The 18,301-nt window shown below is 39.8% G+C and overlaps 1 protein-coding gene across 1 annotated transcript; it reads right to left on the bottom strand.

Moving 5' to 3' along the window:
- Positions 1–4,658: 4,658 nt before the first annotated feature.
- On the bottom strand, positions 4,659–9,901 carry FGG (fibrinogen gamma chain). The gene is made up of 10 exons (XM_057375963.1): positions 9,778–9,901; positions 9,640–9,684; positions 9,025–9,208; positions 8,828–8,921; positions 7,745–7,875; positions 6,987–7,120; positions 6,666–6,850; positions 5,762–6,039; positions 5,245–5,414; positions 4,659–4,886 (listed from the first exon to the last, which is right to left on the bottom strand). The coding sequence occupies exons 1-10, from the start codon at positions 9,850–9,852 to the stop codon at positions 4,872–4,874; spliced, it is 1,311 nt and encodes a 436-aa protein (XP_057231946.1). The 5' UTR covers positions 9,853–9,901; the 3' UTR covers positions 4,659–4,871.
- Positions 9,902–18,301: the final 8,400 nt, after the last annotated feature.

The following is an 18,301-nucleotide window of genomic DNA, read 5'->3' as shown; positions in this document are numbered from 1 at the left end:
GTGTTATTTGCTCCAGATAAGTTTGTACAACATCCACATGTGGGCAACAACGAGAATTCCAGGAAAAAAATTGTCTAAAATTGTTTCTTGTAAGTGTACGTGCAACTAAGATGTATGCCAGCTCTGGTGGGATCCAGCAGTGCTTACCTGCTGGAAAACACACGCTCAGTGTGATGGGCATTTATCTGCAYAATCAAAGAGCTGATATTTGAAAAAGGAAGTCACAGCTTTGCCCTTTCCGTGTGACTGTGTCCCACTGCTGTGAAATCCACTGGATGTTCCAAAACAAGTACTAGTCTAAGAAAGATTGACACAGTCTGTCTGTGACCATGTGGCCATCAACCAAAATTAATTCCTGAGGAGGGCAGAACCCAGTTTGCACCAGTTTGTACAACTGGATCTTACAGGAATTTGTGTAATACATAATATGTTTAATACCATGCTGTCCCTTACACAAATGGTATGTTATACTTTTTATCAAGACTGATTTGTTTAAAACATGTATTTATGAAGAGCATGGAGAGTACTTGAAAATGCCCTAGAATATATTTTTAATATAATTAAATCTGCTTAAGGAGTCATGTCTCATTAATTGGTTTTATTTTTTTATTTTATTAATTGGGCATGGTCTATGTGTGGCAACTTACAACAATGTCCTGCTGCTCTGAGCTCTCTAAGAAGCCTTACTCTTACTGGGGAGGGCACACATGGCTGTCAGACACCTGAAAGATGCTGTCAGTCTCGATGCTTTCCACTGCAGTGAGCAGCAATGAGTAAAAAAACTTTAGCTAGGGTAAATGCGGTCAGTTGAATAAATAGTTGAATTAAAAAAAAAACAAACTGCATGACACTCACAAGACTCTCCATCGTCTGCACAGTGCAACGTCTGATCACACTCTGCTTTAGAGGGACACATTTGAGCTTCGCTATGACATTGTCAAAATAGCTGATTTTAGCTTTGGATGCATTTCAACTGCCTCACAGGTTTTGACCCATCCTCCTTTCCTCTGCTTTTCCTTGTGTTTTTTTTGTCTTCAGGAGGCTTGCATTCTCCCCCCGTGAAGCTCACTGAAGTCGACCTGGACCTTTTGTTTCCTCCCATTTCTGGTCTTGCATTTCATACTTTTCTTGCCTMGGAAAACCCTCAAGGGTCTAACTTACCCCATACCAACCTCGCTAATAGCAATTCATATTGTCAGGTGGCAGAAGATCTCTGTGAGACGGTACTAAATTCATTACAACCTCCACTTCCAGGATCCAGCTTTGCATGACAAGGGGTTCTTACGATATTTTAGGCTATCTGTGTGCATTCTGAAAAAAGATACTTTGTTTATTTCAATCCCCGGCAACAAGTGTTGCAGAGGTCTTCTGTTGAATCTCCTGCARCAAACTTCTGATTTCAGCAGTGAGAAAGCCCAACATTTCCAGCAACAAATGTCCAGACACATTGTTTTATTTCCAGGTCTTTAAGATATCAACATCACATATTACCTTTGCTCAGTTTGAAGGTCAGGCAGCCATGGAAGTGTTGTTTTGTTGATAAAGGCATGCAAGACACTGAACTCAAAGCAGATATAATCAACGAAATAATAATATACCTAAATGCTCAGCTGTTAACTTCAGATTAATGGCACTTCCCTACTCCAAGTCYTACACAGTTTTGTTCTCTCTGTAGCAGCAGCTCTGTAAAAGAACTATAAAAACATCAGAGGACAATTAAATGCTTAAAGCAGGGAAGGAACAAATTAGGAGGAAATATTGTAGGCTAAGAATTAACTATTTAACAGAACAGAGTAAAATGGGCTTCATCAAAAATATACTGAGGTCCATGAAGAACTCAACAGTCAAACAACGCAAAAAAGCTCAATTTTTGCCTCTATAATAGAYACAAAAGTCTGGTTAAAGATCACAACCTTATGATTTTCATGCTCAGGAGGGCAAGAATTGCAAGTGCAAACTTCATGGGTTCTCCTTGAGTGTACACTCATGGACTTTGCTTTACCACAGGATCACATATGACATTCCTTCCACTGATCCCCTTCTGCTTCACACTGAGTGTGGCAATGGTGCTCCACAGACAAGCAGCTGCCCAGAGCTCTACACTCTTATCATTGCAGGAYGATACCCTGCAGGCTGCTTAAACCTTCAAGGATTTCCCTGTGGAACATTATAATCATCAGTAAAACCTTAACACTATATTTGTAATTTAATAGGCCTTAAAAACCAATAGCAGTAAGAGCACATTAAGCAAAAAAAATTTCTGCCTTTTCAACCACGCTGACAGARGATGTGACAATTTGCTAGGTGGTGTTCCAGGCACCAGCCACCAGAGTAACAGAGGACATGTCAAGTATCATATTCCAGACCTCCTCTGACCCTGAGKGATGGCACAGCTCTCTGGTGRCACTCAAAACACAGTGAACTTAACYCTGGTACAAGTAAAACTTGGCCACCAAGGCTAGAGGGACTGGAAAAAAGTTGATATCTGATCATAAACATGAGGTAGGCTAAGAGGGCTTTCCTGCTTGCTGTGAAGGGAATTGCTGGGGGAAGCTGGGGTGAAGGAGGAGCTTCTCAGGTTTTACAGTTAAGGGCTGAATCTGTGCCTGACCTTCAGCCTGTTCCTCTGCTTTCATGTTGCAATCATTCAGTCACTTCTGTCAGTGTTTGTTTGGAATTCTGGAGGCCAAGAGCTAGATAAACTTTGGATGAAACTTTGATTCAGGATCAAAGGACAGAAGTGGTGTTCACTACTTCATCTGCCCTGCTCTTGGCTGAATGCCACGTAATAGTTGGGAGTCTGGGATTTTGCTCTGACTTGTGTGCCCTAGATGTGAGCCTCCCCTTGTTTGCCCAGCRCTGTGTCTCCTGTTTCTCCACCAGTACCAACCACCAGCTTCCAAGCTTCCAAGGAGCCTTCTGCTTCTMTCACCTGCTCATTCATGACCCTTATCTGGATGTTTTGTCTTAGACTCCATTTTCCTTCAGAATTAGCTCTCACCTTCACCTTCTCTTCATATGCTCCTCAGACTACCTAAATCTTTTGAAGTCATTACTAGCCAAACCCAGTACTTTGTCCTGCATTTTCCCCATGCAATATCCCAGAACTGAGGAACCCAGAAGTCTTTTATTTGACTCTTTCTTCCTCTATCTCTTCCTCATCCACTTTTTTTTTTTTTTTTTGCCTTTGGACTTTGAAAACAGAAAGTGGAAGGGACTCAACCAATGCTGTTCAAGTGGCTGTTGGCAGAACCAGGAGGAGACTGGGCTTTCCAGCCCTTCCCTCGCACCCTTCTCTCCAGCCTCTCTACACATACTGCTTCAGCAACAAGGAGCCACAGGAGAGCTCTTACAGCACGAGTTGCTGAGGAAAACTTCTTTTCTTGGTGAGGAACTGGGTGTGAAGGCTGGCAGTGAGCTGTGCAGCKTGGCTGGCAGCATGGTGCAAATAGACCAGTTCAGTGGTGTGGAGGGGTCAGCCCTCATCTCAAACTGTTGTTAATTCCATCTGGCCTGAGCTAATGATGCCTTCTTCTCACTCTTGAGAAACCTGTCTTCCTCTYAGAGTAAAAATTAAACTATGTCAAAAGCTTAATAAAAATRAGAGAGTTGGGTKTTTATCATGCTGTGGAGACTCATATCCAGRGAAGAGGCACAGYACCAGCCCCACCAGACATCTGGGCACTGAAATTGGAAAACTATTGAAGCAGCACAAACAGACTTTAAGGTCTCTTTCATCAGTGTAATGTTCTTTGTTTTTAAAACAAAGCAATTGAATGTGCAGTTTATAAATACCAGGTAAACTTCTGGTCTTTCACAAGCAGCTAAAAATAAAGACCAGGATACCCTTCCCATTTCACTTCTTAATGCATCAGCTTGAAACAGTGACAGTTTCTAGCTCTGAGTGTRTCCTATTTTGAGCAATTTATCCACAAACCTAATTCAATTTGCTAATACACCCYTCAAAGGCACTCATTAGATTTTGAGTGGGTACATTCAGACAGCATTGCAAACTATTTGCTAGTTGTGATCTGTGCTGTGAACTTGCTTATGTGGATCACACGGGAAATTATGGATTTCTGGATCTACTGGATGCAGAAGAAGAGAATGCAAGTAAAATACAATGAATTTCTGCTGCAAATTTTAACATTTTTTGGTTGGATGGCACTGGATACATTACAATAATTTTTTAATRTTTATGGAAAAAGATGGGTGTTTGGGAATAATGGGTTTAAAGTATACTTCTATGTGTCATATGAAAAATGAGATTTATTCTAAGTAATATTGAGAAACTTGTTAATATATGTGGTCTGGAGTAAAATGACCTGTCCTTGGTCCTAGCACATCCTGATTGAAAATTTGTTACTTTGTGATAAGCTCAATAGTCTTCAGCAGAACAACAGGCCACTTTCAAGTTGCTATGTACTTTGACCTAYGTCATCAAACAACTCTACTAGAAAACTTGAAAACCTATGAAAACAAATCACATYTATTGAGAAAGCTCCAACACACGCCTCTAAAGAAAGAGGAGGAACGACTGGTGTGCAATTCAGGAATGACTGAATCAAACAGGTTTGATCAGAGCAAAACCTTCCARCCATCAGAAGTTTTCTTTGTCTTGTTTCGCCAGCTGTAGAGCACAGATAACAAACTCAGACTTTTTTTGTAATAATCAAAAGTTTATTGAGAATGTGTAAAGAAAAAAATAACCATCTACAGAGGTAAGCACCACTCAAGGAAGAGGTTTGGGCTTCTTACAGTCCAAGTTGTTTTATAGTTAAAACTGAACTGCGTAATGTTTGGTAAGTTCAGCGTCTAAGACAGAAAAGATTTGCTTTTGCTGTTCAGACCAGTCTTTATTAAATTGTCCTTTACGCATCTCCAACCTGAAACAGAAAGAAAAGAGTATTTTAATGTTCTTCTAATGAAAGAAGTACATAAGGCTACGGTGACATGTTGATAGTGTTCATGCATAGTTATACTAGTTGGAAATGAAAAATTCAGCAATTAGAACACAAAAAGGCAAGGGATTATTTCTGATCATGAGATTATCCATTTACCTATCCRTGAAAACAAACAGTAATGCAGAAGGTGTACTAAAATCATTTTGTGAGAAAATGGTAAACAAAGCCAACTGCTCTAAGAGGCAGTGGGCTTAACTTCAGCTGTTCATGCTCAGTGTTTGACATGATTACTTTGTTTTGTTCTGTCATTTTAAATATCTCCTTGGCCCTGTGGTCGAACCTGTTTGACACTGCCCAAGTTGTGCTGCTGTCCATCTACTGACAGTCTGTTGAAYGGGATGATTTTCATTGAAGTTTTCTTCATGGAGTACCACCGGTCACGCCAGGTTGCCCAGATAATGCCATTGTCAAATCCAGCTGGACCAGCATCTTCTGATGTGYACACACCACCTAAAAAACACCAGTAGGAGCAGAACAGTGGGTTGCTTTCTCACAGTAGTTACTGTGCCCAAACATTTTTCTGGTACTGACACCTCCAGGRCATCCCTGGATATGCTAACATACCCTGCTCCTTGGCTTTCTTCCTCTACTTTGCTTCTCTCAGGATTGATTCTCCCACTTTAGAATGCAGAGCAGTTGTAAATTCCTACTACTGGTGTTAACAATTATTGCAAAGAATGGGCTATGCCAACTTTGGAAAAGCCAGAAGGCAAAATGTACTCAATGAACATGACTCAATTTTCCTTTGTCACTGAAACATGGTGTCCTGAATCACATGCATTTAGAAGACGCTTTACCTGTATAATATTTGCCATTGAGGTGGCCAGCATGGCATCTGTTCATCCACCATCCAGAGCCATCCTGCTCAGCACAGTTGCCCTCATAGTTGTCATTGTCATTATCATAGGTACTGAACCGCATGCCATTGTGGTAGGTATAGGATTTATCACTTGGGTCATCTCCAAAATTGTATCCATCAAAAGCATCCCCGGCTTCACCACCAATAAAGTAGGCRTAGGTCATTCGATACTTGTCTTCTTCACTTCCCACTCTGAATACAGCATAGTCAGCAGTGCTGTGAACAAAGGGCAATGTGAACATGAGCGTGCTGCATCCCAGCACACACACAAATGAAAAATGCATCTGTGTTCAAACTGCAGAAAAGGCATTTATTGCCTTTTATTTTAAAAGTAATTGTTTTCATGTGACTGTGGGCCACWATTCAGTGACACACATCGAATCAAYTTTTGTGCTCGTCTTCTGACTACTACTCTTCAGTGATGTGTGAAATATCTACAGTATAAACACACACACATATATATGTGTAATCTCTCAGGTTCATATTAGAAATAAAATTTTTAAGAAAGAATGGAACAGAATAGTTCAGTTAGAAGGGGACCTATAAGATCATGTAGTCCCTAAGATACATAAGACACAGAAACTTGCAGAGAAGAAACAGATTCTTTATGCCAGTGCTGACAGCACGTGGCCTTCTGACAGGTACATGTGCCTGGCAACAAGTCACACACAGTGACTGCTGTCACAGCTGTAAGTTCAGGAGCCAAAGCAGCTCCATGAATATGTTAGCTGATCTAAGAGTTAGTAATTTTTAAGGAGCAAACTTATTTCAGTACAAACTGATGCAGCAGTGGGAGCAGTGGGTTTAAAGCTGTTATTTTCAGAAGCATCATGAGCAAATACCCTTTCTTGCCACTCCAGTCCTCCAGCTCTATTCGTAAGGTGTATGGCAGAGTGGACTGTGTAGTTATTAAATGAATCCTTTCATTGCCCAGCCAGAACTCAGTGGTGTCATCTGGAGACAGATGTCCAAATCCTTCCTTGTACTGAACCCAATTTTTAGAGAAGTCTTCACTCCCGTCCAGTCTCTGGGAAAAAAAACCCCAAGAACAGGATAAACAAAAATAAAAACCTCAGTCAAAAATACATGTATCATATGTAGGTAAATAAAAACAGTGCTGATGCAATAAGTTTGCTTCTAATAATAATACACAAATGTCATACCCTCTGCAGTACTGTCCAGCCGTTACCATATGAGTCAATCTCACAGTAGACCAGGAATGACTGCTTGGCTCTTTGAGGCTTGATAAAGTAAAGACCACTTTTCCTTGCACCTTTATTTGCAATGTCTTGACAATCTGAAGTAAAGATATTCAAAGGATCGTTGTCAATCTAGCTACAATTCTATCCTCACATTTATTTTCTATTGTAACTTTCTTAGTGCAAGAAATGCAAATATTCTAAATACTATTGGTGCAAAGTTAGCTATTTAGTCCACATACTTCAGTGTCATTGCCAAAAAAAATCCTACTGAAGGTCACTGGACTTGTGTAAGATAAAGACCAATTTCGTCTCATGTAAAGTTYAAGCAGTGTAAACACAGTCGTTGCATTGAATTCTACAGCAACAAAGAAAGACAATCTTGGACTAAATGGAATAATTAAACTTTTTTCCACAAGGCTYAGTAGAACTGTGATAATGAGTTATTTTCTGTTTGTCCCAGGTCCATGGAAACTCAACTCATGTCACCCATGTTTTGCATACATTTTGTGATAACCGTATTTTGGCCAAAAAGGCCAAGCAAGAACTGTGTTTCACCTGAACGCCTTGTCTGCAGAGCATCTAACTTGTTTTACAATCTGCAATTTTATATATCTTTGTGGAAGTCATAAGATTACAAGGAAATCATTGCTGTGATGCCAGCAAGCAGCACTTGTGTCTGAATTAACTCTCTGCCACACAAGAAGCAAAATTTTGCACACCTCTTCCAGTTGTCTCCTGAATTTCAGCCGTGTCTTTGCATGGCTCCTGACAGAGTCGCTCAAGCTGGGCAATCTTCTCTTTCAGTTCTGTGATCCTGTTGCCGTTCATTATATGTGTATCTGTCARCTGTCTGGAAAGAGAGACATAAAAATGGGGTGTTTTACCTGCTGTTTGTGAATATGTAATACACATTTATTTCCCTGCACACGCCTCATGTCTCTAACTTGCTGCYACAGGCACCTCTGCAAAAGGGGGTGCTTCTATTAGCTCTGATATTTAGAGTTAAGGACAGGCAAAATAGGAAAGCACATGCTTTACCTCATGCAAAACTTAACCATATACAAAACTTGACTCTAATCAGCAAAACTCTAATCAGCATTTAATGTATGAATATAACTGTATGGAAAGTTTTATTTTGCTCTCCTGAAGGAAATTATAAACTATTCCTCTTCCATTATGGATGTATTTCTAAAATGTAAGTGCAATAAATAAACTGCTGTAAGTGTCAGAATGCCTAAATAATCTTTGATGTAATGTTCTACATTCAGATAAAAAAAAATATATCCTTAGGATTTAGAGACATTATTTATGCTTTCAATTTTACCTTCAATGTCAACTTATAAAAGACTACCCCTGGATTTATAGTTACTTATGGATTATAACTACATAATGGAGCTAATTTTCATGGATATATGCAGCAAAATTGGCCAGAGTGAATGATTGCACAAACATTTCACATACTSTGCTTCACAGCAAAAACTCATGACCTCCGAAGGTCACGAAAAAATTTTAGGGATAGCTGGCACAGCAGGAGAAACATAAATAAAAGTATTGCCAAGCTTCATGACATTCTTATCTTTCATTTCTTGCACAATTAATCGTTTAACCAGGTAAGCAGAGAATTCACAATCAGATCCTCATGATCCTTCTGTGTCTTGCTAGGCAGCTACTAATGGCAGTGTGGGCAGAACTGCCCACAGGAGCACAAAAGCCTTTCTGAGAGAGCTTTTTTGTAACTTGATAAAAGAACAGAAAGCAAACCATGTGTACTGTCACTAATAAAATAAGTGGAAGATACCTACTGTATAGTAGTTTCATGAGACAATATAGTGTTTTCATATCTCATAATTTCTTCAATTATTTTCCTGGACTTTTGAGTAAAATCATCAATTGAATCTGTAAAAGAGAAAGGTAAAAAATAGTTGCAGTTAGGCAGATTAAAAAAAGAAACTGACATAAATAATATTTTTCATTTGTGTACTTATTTTTATATTCTCACTTGGTAATGTCTGCTTGTCTGAAGGATAGAGGCCTTGGATATGTTGAATCAGATTTTCTGCTGTTGCTGTGGAGTTAGAAATTCGCTGCAAGATTCTCTCCATTTCCAGCAGGTCATTATCCACAGTGGAATGGTATTTATTAAGGAAATCTGCAATGCCACAAGTTGTTGGGCAGAAGCTCCCCTAAGGAGTAAAGAGAAATAGCCGGTTATGTTTCAGGGGCAAAGAAAGCAGAGCAGAATATTTGGGCAGAGGAACTTTTACACACTGCTGAAAAAAACTTTTAAGGATAAAGCAGAGCAGGCATTTGCAGCTGACTTTGCTGTATCTGAATTTTCAGAGACAGTTAATTTTCACACTATGTGCACACACAGCAAGAAAACAGTGCATGCTATTACTTGTAGCATCTGCTGGATGTGTGCTTTCATCCGCAGTGCAGCCTCCCATACACTTTTACCAAGCACACACTGCTATCAATAAACAGGTTTAAGCAAAGCACACTTAGTAAGTACTGGAAACAATGAAGAGGTACAAGTGATAATGGTAGTTAATAATCAGCATAGGAAAGCTTTAGTTACATTCTTAAGATAAAATAAAATGGTTCAGGTACTTACAAATCTATCATCCAATATGCAACAGTTGTCTCTGGTGGCGAGGTACTGAAGAGAAGAGAGAAGACCATTTTTAGGGGATTTTCTCCAACATCACTTTCTGTGCTAACACATTTCCTAAACACTTGTGTCTTCACTTACCGCCAGGCTGGTAGAAAAGAGCAGGGAGAGGAGAGAGCCCAGGGGAGCCCAGCTGCACAAGCTCAGCCCCATCATGCCTGTCCCACTGGCTGCTGTGCAGTCAGCAGCCGAGAATGTTCAACCCAGCACGGGGGGGCAGCAGTTTAAGGCAGCAGGATGAACCTGGGGGCGGGCACTGGGAGGTGATGGGAAGAGGTGGGGTAGCGAGTTGRGGTGGATTCTCAGAATTTGCACAGGTACTCCTCCCATTTTCAGAATGTTTCTCACTTAGTTGCTTGATTTCTGCTCCAGCCAGGTCTCAGGGAAGGCGGAAAAGTGAGACAAGGCATGGAGATGCTACATTTAGTCACAAGCATAACAAAACTCACACATCACTTTGTGATGGGGACTCGCAGAAGCTTCCCTCCAATAGCACAGAGAAAAGCCACAGTAGCTACTTGAACTATGTGTACCAACTATCAACAGCCTAACATTAAATGATATTTTGTCACTACACAGGCCTTCCTTTGCACAGATCCCTATGTGTTTTGCAGAGAGACTCGACAACTTTTCCCCTATTCTGTGGATGACAAAAGTGAGGCAGAGAAAGGTATGCAGTCAATGAAAAATGGCATACTTGGAAAAGTRTTCTGTGGTAATTCTCRTGGWCAATGAAAGTAYGAATGTTCCCTATCCTTCAACATAGTGAGTCCATTCCAACGACTTCAGTCAAWGCTTCCTTGCTGGGGAACTAATGCTGTTGGTCCCTGCCTTATTCAATACTGCTACAAGAGTGCTGACAAGCCCATTCTTCTGCTATGGGCTTTTTTCAGGCAAATTATTTCACTATGTCCTTTTGCATGCTGTTTGTATTAATATCATTAATACCTTTCCACTCATGACCTAGATCTGGTCTCTAAACTACAGCTTCACCAGAGAAAGATTGATTTTGTATCTGTACARTATGATGTATAATAAGACAACATTGAATGAGGCTTTTGACTCCATTACATGTTTGACCAAATGATGAGAAAAATTGTGAGACTGGTATTCATTGCTAGATCTGCTTTTACTGGGGTCAGCTTTGTGATTTCAGGCAAATKACTTCATCTCTGTATAGCAGGATCAGTGTTCCAACTTGGCTTAATAGGTACTTAAAACATGGACAAAAGCATTCTGTAGGAACCAGATGATTAGAAAATTAGATATAATAATGCCCTAAAACATGGGGAGTCTTTTTCCTTCAAATTGGTCAAATTGGGTTGAACAGAAGGTTCCCATCATGTTCAGAGATCCACCCACCTATTGCCAGAAGGAAATGCAAGCATTTGTGATGCTAAAGGGCAAATTGATGTGACCTTTTTATGTGGGGCTGATGCACTGTTCATTGGAGAGTTAGCTTCCCAGTAACTCTACTGATGAGCAGTGAGTTAGCTGCCAGGCTGCCAAAAGTCTTTTCCAAAGGATGACCRATGCTAAAGGCTTGTCTTTCCAAATCTGGTCTTAATTACTTGAAGAATCAGGTGCAGAATGTGAGGTGCAGAATGTGCTCCTRTTGACCTTACTGATACAAATAGGGTATTGTTTTATCTTTAACATGGTTACTTCTGTTTCCTTAAAAGTGAAAATAAAGCAAATAGAAATGGGTAAAAGTCTATCTGCTGTTGTGTTTTTATTGTTGCTTCACTTGTGCTGTTAACATGGCCTGAGRAAACTACCACTGAACGTTTCTGCCACTGCTGCTCATACACTGGGCTTGCTTTGCTTGTTCTTTGCAGTTCCAGACACAAGGGYCCACAGGGTCCCRGAGATACCATTCCAGAGGCTGTGCWCCAGCAGGATTCCCTTAGATATGACAAGATAGCGTGAGCAGGTTGCTGGTATGAACTTTGCAAAGTGACCAGCCCAGCTTTAACACAGATGTACACTGCAGAGTACAGATGGGCACCTACTGCTCATGATCAGTAGGTGAACCACATCAAACACTTCAGGTATCCCTCATCCTCTGACAGAATCAAGAACACATCTTTCCCTTTTTCTCTAGAAGTCGTAGGCTTGAAACTCTATCAGAAGATTTGGGTAGCAGAAAACAAAATTTTATCTTGTGCTCCTAGGCAAGAATTTCAGGAGTCACAGAGGATGACAACAGCAAACTCTGGAGTTTAAAGACCCCAAGATTTTATTATTAAACTGTGAGAATGGCTGTAATGACATAATAAAAATGCATAAATAAAGCTTCAATGTTCAAGATAAATGGTAATTGGTGGGAAAAACAAAAGGCTATTTATTCCTAAAAATGGATTAGGAATAGGAAACCTGAATTTTCAGTCAGGTGCTTATTTACACAAAATTATCGCTGTATATATTTACATTCATGAAGAAGTCAATTTTCAACATTGCCTTAATGATTACCAAGTATTTGTGCACTGCATTTTAAGTGTTACTTAGCTGTGTTTGTGGTTATAACTGTGGTTATAGYACCCTTAGTAGAAGGTGTAAATATTTAAACATCAGGAAATTTTTGTTTGCTTTACTGACTACATGGTCATTATTTAGCCTTGAATAATTAATCATTTCATATATTTCCTTCTTTTTTTTCTTTTCTCCTCTGATTTCACCTTTCATTACTTAGAAATACCCTATTGCTGCTTTTCATGAAGTTGAAAGCAACACATATGCTTACTGGAATGACTATGYGGTATTTTTCCTCCCTTTCATACCATTTTGTGCTGGTGGGTCCTGGCTGCAAAAAAAGCTGACCCATTTACCAAACAAGTGTKCTAGAGACCTAATTGTACCCAGAGACGTGTCCAAAATAATTYAACCATGTTCATTTCCTGGCCAGTGTTTTCTTTCCAGTAAGTCTGCTGGTTTGTTAACAAATAAGGACAATTCGTGTATCACAGGTGGAAGGAAGAGTTCTCAAACTCAGTGTACTTTTTTCTTGCAATTTACTTTTCAGGAGAGAGTAAAGGTGAATCATTATTTGTTTAAAAGAGCTTTCTTCAACTCAGTATTGATTAGCATTTTTATCAGCTACTGGAACACTGTCCAACACTCTCTCATTATTCATAGAAAACCTTTCCTCAGAAAAACAAATCAGAAGAAATATGTTTGTGTCATAAATTAGTTCCTGAATATCAGAACAGACTCATGGATGTCTTGGAAAAACAATGGGGTTTTTTTTTTTTAAGCTCATTTCTACATGCCTTAAGAATCTAACCTGAAAAAACAGTCTACAACAGTTTAGAAATGCTTTAGTGACAAGTTTTAAGATTTCCAATGGGGTTTTATTACTGTTTGACTGAAAGTGCTCAGTGGACTTGACTTGAACTTACATTTTTTTAGATGCTCCAGAAGTTAGTTTTCCTATTTAAAAATAAATCTAGAAAAATCCTAAATAGTAAATGCTGAAAAAAAATCTCTACTATGCTTTGCTATCCATCATCAATATGTATCACTCTCCTTGTAATACTAAAAATATAGATTAGTGGCCAAAATCCCCTTTGCTAAGTCGATCAATGAGGGAATGATAATTAGGATGAGAAATACAGACAACAAACAAATTGTCTAGTAGTGAAGCTATGTCAATGGTGTTCCAAAAAGCCAACTGCACGAAAGTGAAAATGAAAAAAAAAAAGAGGTTTTGTAACTTATCTTTCTCTTTCAATATTRAAAATGTGGGCAAAAGGTAAATCACAACATTTTTTCCAGCTGGATAGTCCACTGTGTGCAGCACACTTCTTCCTTGCCCTTCCTCAAGGGAAACGAGTCAACAAAAATCAATTGCTCTGCAATGGGGAGCCTTTAGTTTCCTTATACTTGTGGCACCAGTACAGACACTGTGTTCACCTATGCTTCAGTTCAAATACTGGCTGGTAATAGCTGTTTCTTTGAAAACTGAGTGGGGAACAGTAAGRAATGTATGTATTTCATGTCAGCCAGAACCCTTCATTTTGGAAAGAAATTATGGGCTATTTTGCTGTCTCCACACTGTGAATACAGAGAGTATTTTTTTTACTCTCTTTAGAGTGGGTACTTTAATAATTACAGGATAATATATTTTCATAAAACAAAATATGGAAGTTACATCGATTCATGACTGTTCATGTCAGCACTTCTAACAACCTAAAAGACCCTTTGTTTTCTACAAAGAATAACCAAGGGTTATTGCTTTAATACATAGTTCTTATTTTGACTTAAACTACTATTACAAACAATTAAAAAAAATTAACTATTAAAGGGCCAAAAATCAAGGCACTCCATCATCATAGTATTTCTGAAGACMTCTCATATACAGAAGGCAGATATTTGATGGTTTGAATGAGCTGTTATCTCAGTTTTGAAAAATCCTATCTATTGTTTCTGTTTGGTTAGTTCAGTGTACTTAATTTAATATATTAAAGCTTTTATTTAAACTTCATACAAATCTTAAGATAATAAATGAACTTATGTGTAAAAAAAGGGAATGTGATATAAAGGAACGAAGTCAATATGATTCAGATGGTAACTCATTTTGTTGTCATAGCTGAGGTTTGTCTGAGTCTGGGAATATAGGACATTATACCTCAAATTTCTAAAAATTTACTAAAATACTACAAAGCTCCAAACTATGTTCAGTTGAACATCATTATTGAGCTTTGAGTTGTTTGTGCCTTGTATAGGGGTATTTGATGCAACATAGTAAATTCTGTTTTACTGATCTACAGATACCATTTTCAACTGTTGATTCACTGAGAAAAGGTTGGTATTCAGACTGTCTGCAGAAGAGAGATTGCAGTGTATACTTTACCCTGAGGGCAAGAACAGTGAACTTATTTGTTAAACAAAGAGATGCACTAATTTGTGTGAATGAGATAAGTAGTAAATTCAAATATTTGCTGAGTATTTTGTAATTAGTTGAGAGGACAGAGCTTCAATAAACTAAACAGAGCCTGCTTCAATAATCGAACATATAGGTTGATGCTATTGGTTTGGATAGTAACTTATTGACAATAACATTAAAGGAAATACAGCAAAAATGMAGTGTATTTCACAATAAACCTCTGSCCTGTGAAATACTTTGCTTGTACTTTTTTTAAGCACTCAGAGGAAGCCTGACTGTCAGAAAAATCCTAGAAATATAATCTAAAGGGCTTTTGGAATAATGTACTGTGTTGTCCTCCCTGACTTCCAGAATTAGGTTTAAATGCCATTTATTCAGGATGATGGAAGTAGAAGAATGAATTCCACAGTTTYTTTACACATTATCTGTGCTCCATGCTAGTGCTCAAATCTGTTTACAGGTAGAGAAGCACAGGCTTAAGTTAGAAACATTAATAGCACTAGCCTATTAAACATAAATATAAGTAGGGTTGCTGAAGGAAAGTGAAGTTAAGAGTTATCTACATGTAAACCATGAGCAGAAAGAAATAATATTTTAAAATTTTCTTAAAAATATGTAGCCTTTTTCTTTCTCTGCTTTATTCTCCCAAATTGTGAGAGGATTTCTGTCTCATTCTTAAATATTTTACGTTAAGCAATGGGTTCCTATAACGTGAGTGARTTATGACAGCTTTTACTGTTGACCCATATTCCCTACATTGGTCACAAATACAGTCAAGTCTTTCACTAGCACCTCCTATGTATGAATTTCACATAAGCTTGTTACTGACTGTAGTTTCTTTGGGGCTTCACTGACAACCACACAGTGTCATCTGATGTTCTCAAAGAGCAACAAACYGTTCCTAAAATCTGTTAGATCATACAAAGTCCAAAATGTCAAAATTAAGACCTCACTATCACAGAGCATTGCTTCCCAAGCCTACATGGAAAAGAACCGCTATATAATTTGTCTCTGTTTTCATTAAAAAATGAAATTCATGTATGAAATAATGGGCTCTCAGCTAATCATTACTGCTCAGGATGGAATGATGATGATAATGAAAACTCAGTCTGTTTTAAGAAAATAATTTGTGAAATGGAGGGGATAGAATAGTGAATAAACTACTCTCTCAGAAAAATGGATTATTTTGTTTGACCCTCAACAAGCTTATTAAATAGTCTACTTATTTACGGACAAGTATAAATTGAGTAAGAAATCAATTTGCTGTGGGAACCAATAGAATATAGGCTTTGGTCCTTTTATCACTTTACTGCAAACATTGGAAACAATCCTAAATCCTTTCCCCATGTTTTTGGGAGATTCAACTAGTATGTGTGTCTTAGCATTTAATACAGGTTGGATATTAATTCTCTCACACACACATCAACATCCATATGAAAATTCGCTAAAATTGTATTTAATGTTCCATAAGGGCCTTAAAATAATACCTGACAAAGCAAGATCCAGTCCTTCACAGAACCATGAGCAGTGGCTGTCAAAAATCCATGCCACGAAAATACCTGAAAGCAGTTAAAAGAATAAAGAACCTTCTAGATTCCAAGACTTTTGTACCAATGTACACATGTGCACGTGAATGTTTATTTCTTAATATCGATAAAACGCCCGGTTCATCCGGGGAGAAGGAARTGCACGCATTTGGCTGTGTTCTCAGTAGAGCACAGGAGATGCCGATAGGAGCAGGTGGCACTTCTTGGCGCCAGGGATTGTTTTGCAGGCGAGGAGGGTGCGGAGAGCGGTGAAACACGGCCACCTACCGGTCTGTGGGTCGCTCGGTGGCAGCGGCCAGCTCTTCTCACGCCCAGAGGTTCGGGTGTGTAGGATGAAAACTTGGCCCAACCCATACCAGTGGAAGTTATACTTGCATTCATGGGTTATCAATGATTGTGTTTATCAGCGATTGGCATTTATTTTGGATGTGTTTAAGCGCAGAAGGGAGGACTGCAGCATTTTGGCAAGGGTGTCTCAGCCAAGGCAAATTGCTTTTGAATTTCAGCACGGGATTTGAGAGCATTGCATGACTTGCTAAGGATTAGCCATAATTCCTGCCACACTGCAGTATGTTGGAATCTGACTGCAATGTATTCCATCCCAAACACACATAGAAGGCACTTYAAAATTTATCTGCAGAAAGCATCTGTCTTTATGTCTATACTGAGATTAATGCATTTTGTACCGAAACAGTGCTCTTACTGGTTCTTGCTTCGAAGTTAAACGAGCAATAAATATATAATTAGGACAAAGCCATCTGGAGTCAAGTATGCATACATAACATGGTGGGATTTTCCCCCCACTGTGATTATTTGGATGATTACTCGTTTAGAGGGACTCAAAACCAGGAAATTTTCAACRTACTAATGAATACTTCCATAAATTAATAATCAAAAGTTAGGTCTTCTGTGTATAGGGAACCAACTTTTCTTTTTGACCTTCTTGGTTCTGCCTGTTTAATTGAACATTAGAAAACGGTACTTAATAGCACTTTTCTGCAATAGGGGAACATTGTACCTTGCTAAATAAAGAACCAATTCTAAGATCACAGCACGATTATTTTYCTTCTTCTCTCAACTGCATTATTTCTAATTATAATTTGAAAATAATCTAAATGGATTTCTTATCAACAATTTTCTGAARTACTTATTTATTTTCAACATGACTACTTTTTACATCAGTAAAACCCCCTCTCATCATAACCACACACTTAGCATTGTCAGTGTTGCCCCAAACGTCGTGTTTTTCATCATYCCTGCAAAGATTCCCAATTTTATTATTGTATGATTTGCAAGAGATAATTCAAACCCGCTTGCAATAAAAGTGTACGTGTTAAGGAACGCCAGGCTGTTCCTGTGTCAGAGAAGAACAAACTCTGGTTCAGGCACAGCCCTCATTCATGTCAGAGCCGGAGGAGCCGCTCTGGAGCGCCTCTACACGATCAGCCCTCCGTGGAGGTGTCCGGAGATAGCCCTCCAGCTCAGCCTTCAGGACGAGGAAAACGTAAGTTCCTCCTTATGTACGAGGGAATTTCCTGGGCCGGTGACATTTACCTCACGCCCACAGACTAAAAATTTCAGTCCAAGAGCTGAGAAGCCCTTCCTGTCGGAACTGAGACAGGCACTCCCACACAGAAAGCCTTRTTTTCTAATAAACACAAGAGTTTCATAATAACCTCCTGACCGAGCTATTTGACACGCTTYTGACGTTATCCCGAGCCTGGACGGCGTTTCCACTGTTGAGGTTTTTGCCCCGACACACGGCCCTGCGTTTCGGTGCCCTCACCGAGCCCGCATCTTGGGGGATGCCACAGCCCCGCACCCTCCCGGTGTCCAGCGTGGGCCGGGCACAACCCGAGCCACAGAGGCCCCGTTCGGACCCGCTCCGAGCAGCGCCCATCCCAGCCCTCCAGCTGAGTGGCGATATGCGCTACAGGCGATATACCGAGCAGCGCCGGCACGAGTCCCGGGACTTGTCCTCGCGTACGCCGGGTTTGTAAACTTTCTCCCGCCCCTTTTCCCAATCGCCTCCGCAGGCCGCAGCTCCTCCCCAGCCCTGTGCTCGGCGGCCCAGCCGGGGCGGTGCCCGCGCTCCCGCCCGCCACCACCATGAGCTGCTCCGCGCTGCTGGGGCTCCGGGGCCCGCGGCTCCTGGGGGCCGCCGCTCGCCCGC

Source organism: Malurus melanocephalus, unplaced genomic scaffold, assembly GCF_030028575.1.
Source record: "Malurus melanocephalus ecotype Western Australia unplaced genomic scaffold, MMel_1.1 scaffold_9, whole genome shotgun sequence".
NCBI classification, from domain to species: Eukaryota; Metazoa; Chordata; class Aves; order Passeriformes; family Maluridae; genus Malurus; species Malurus melanocephalus.
This window is presented reverse-complemented; position numbering and strand designations above follow the sequence as displayed.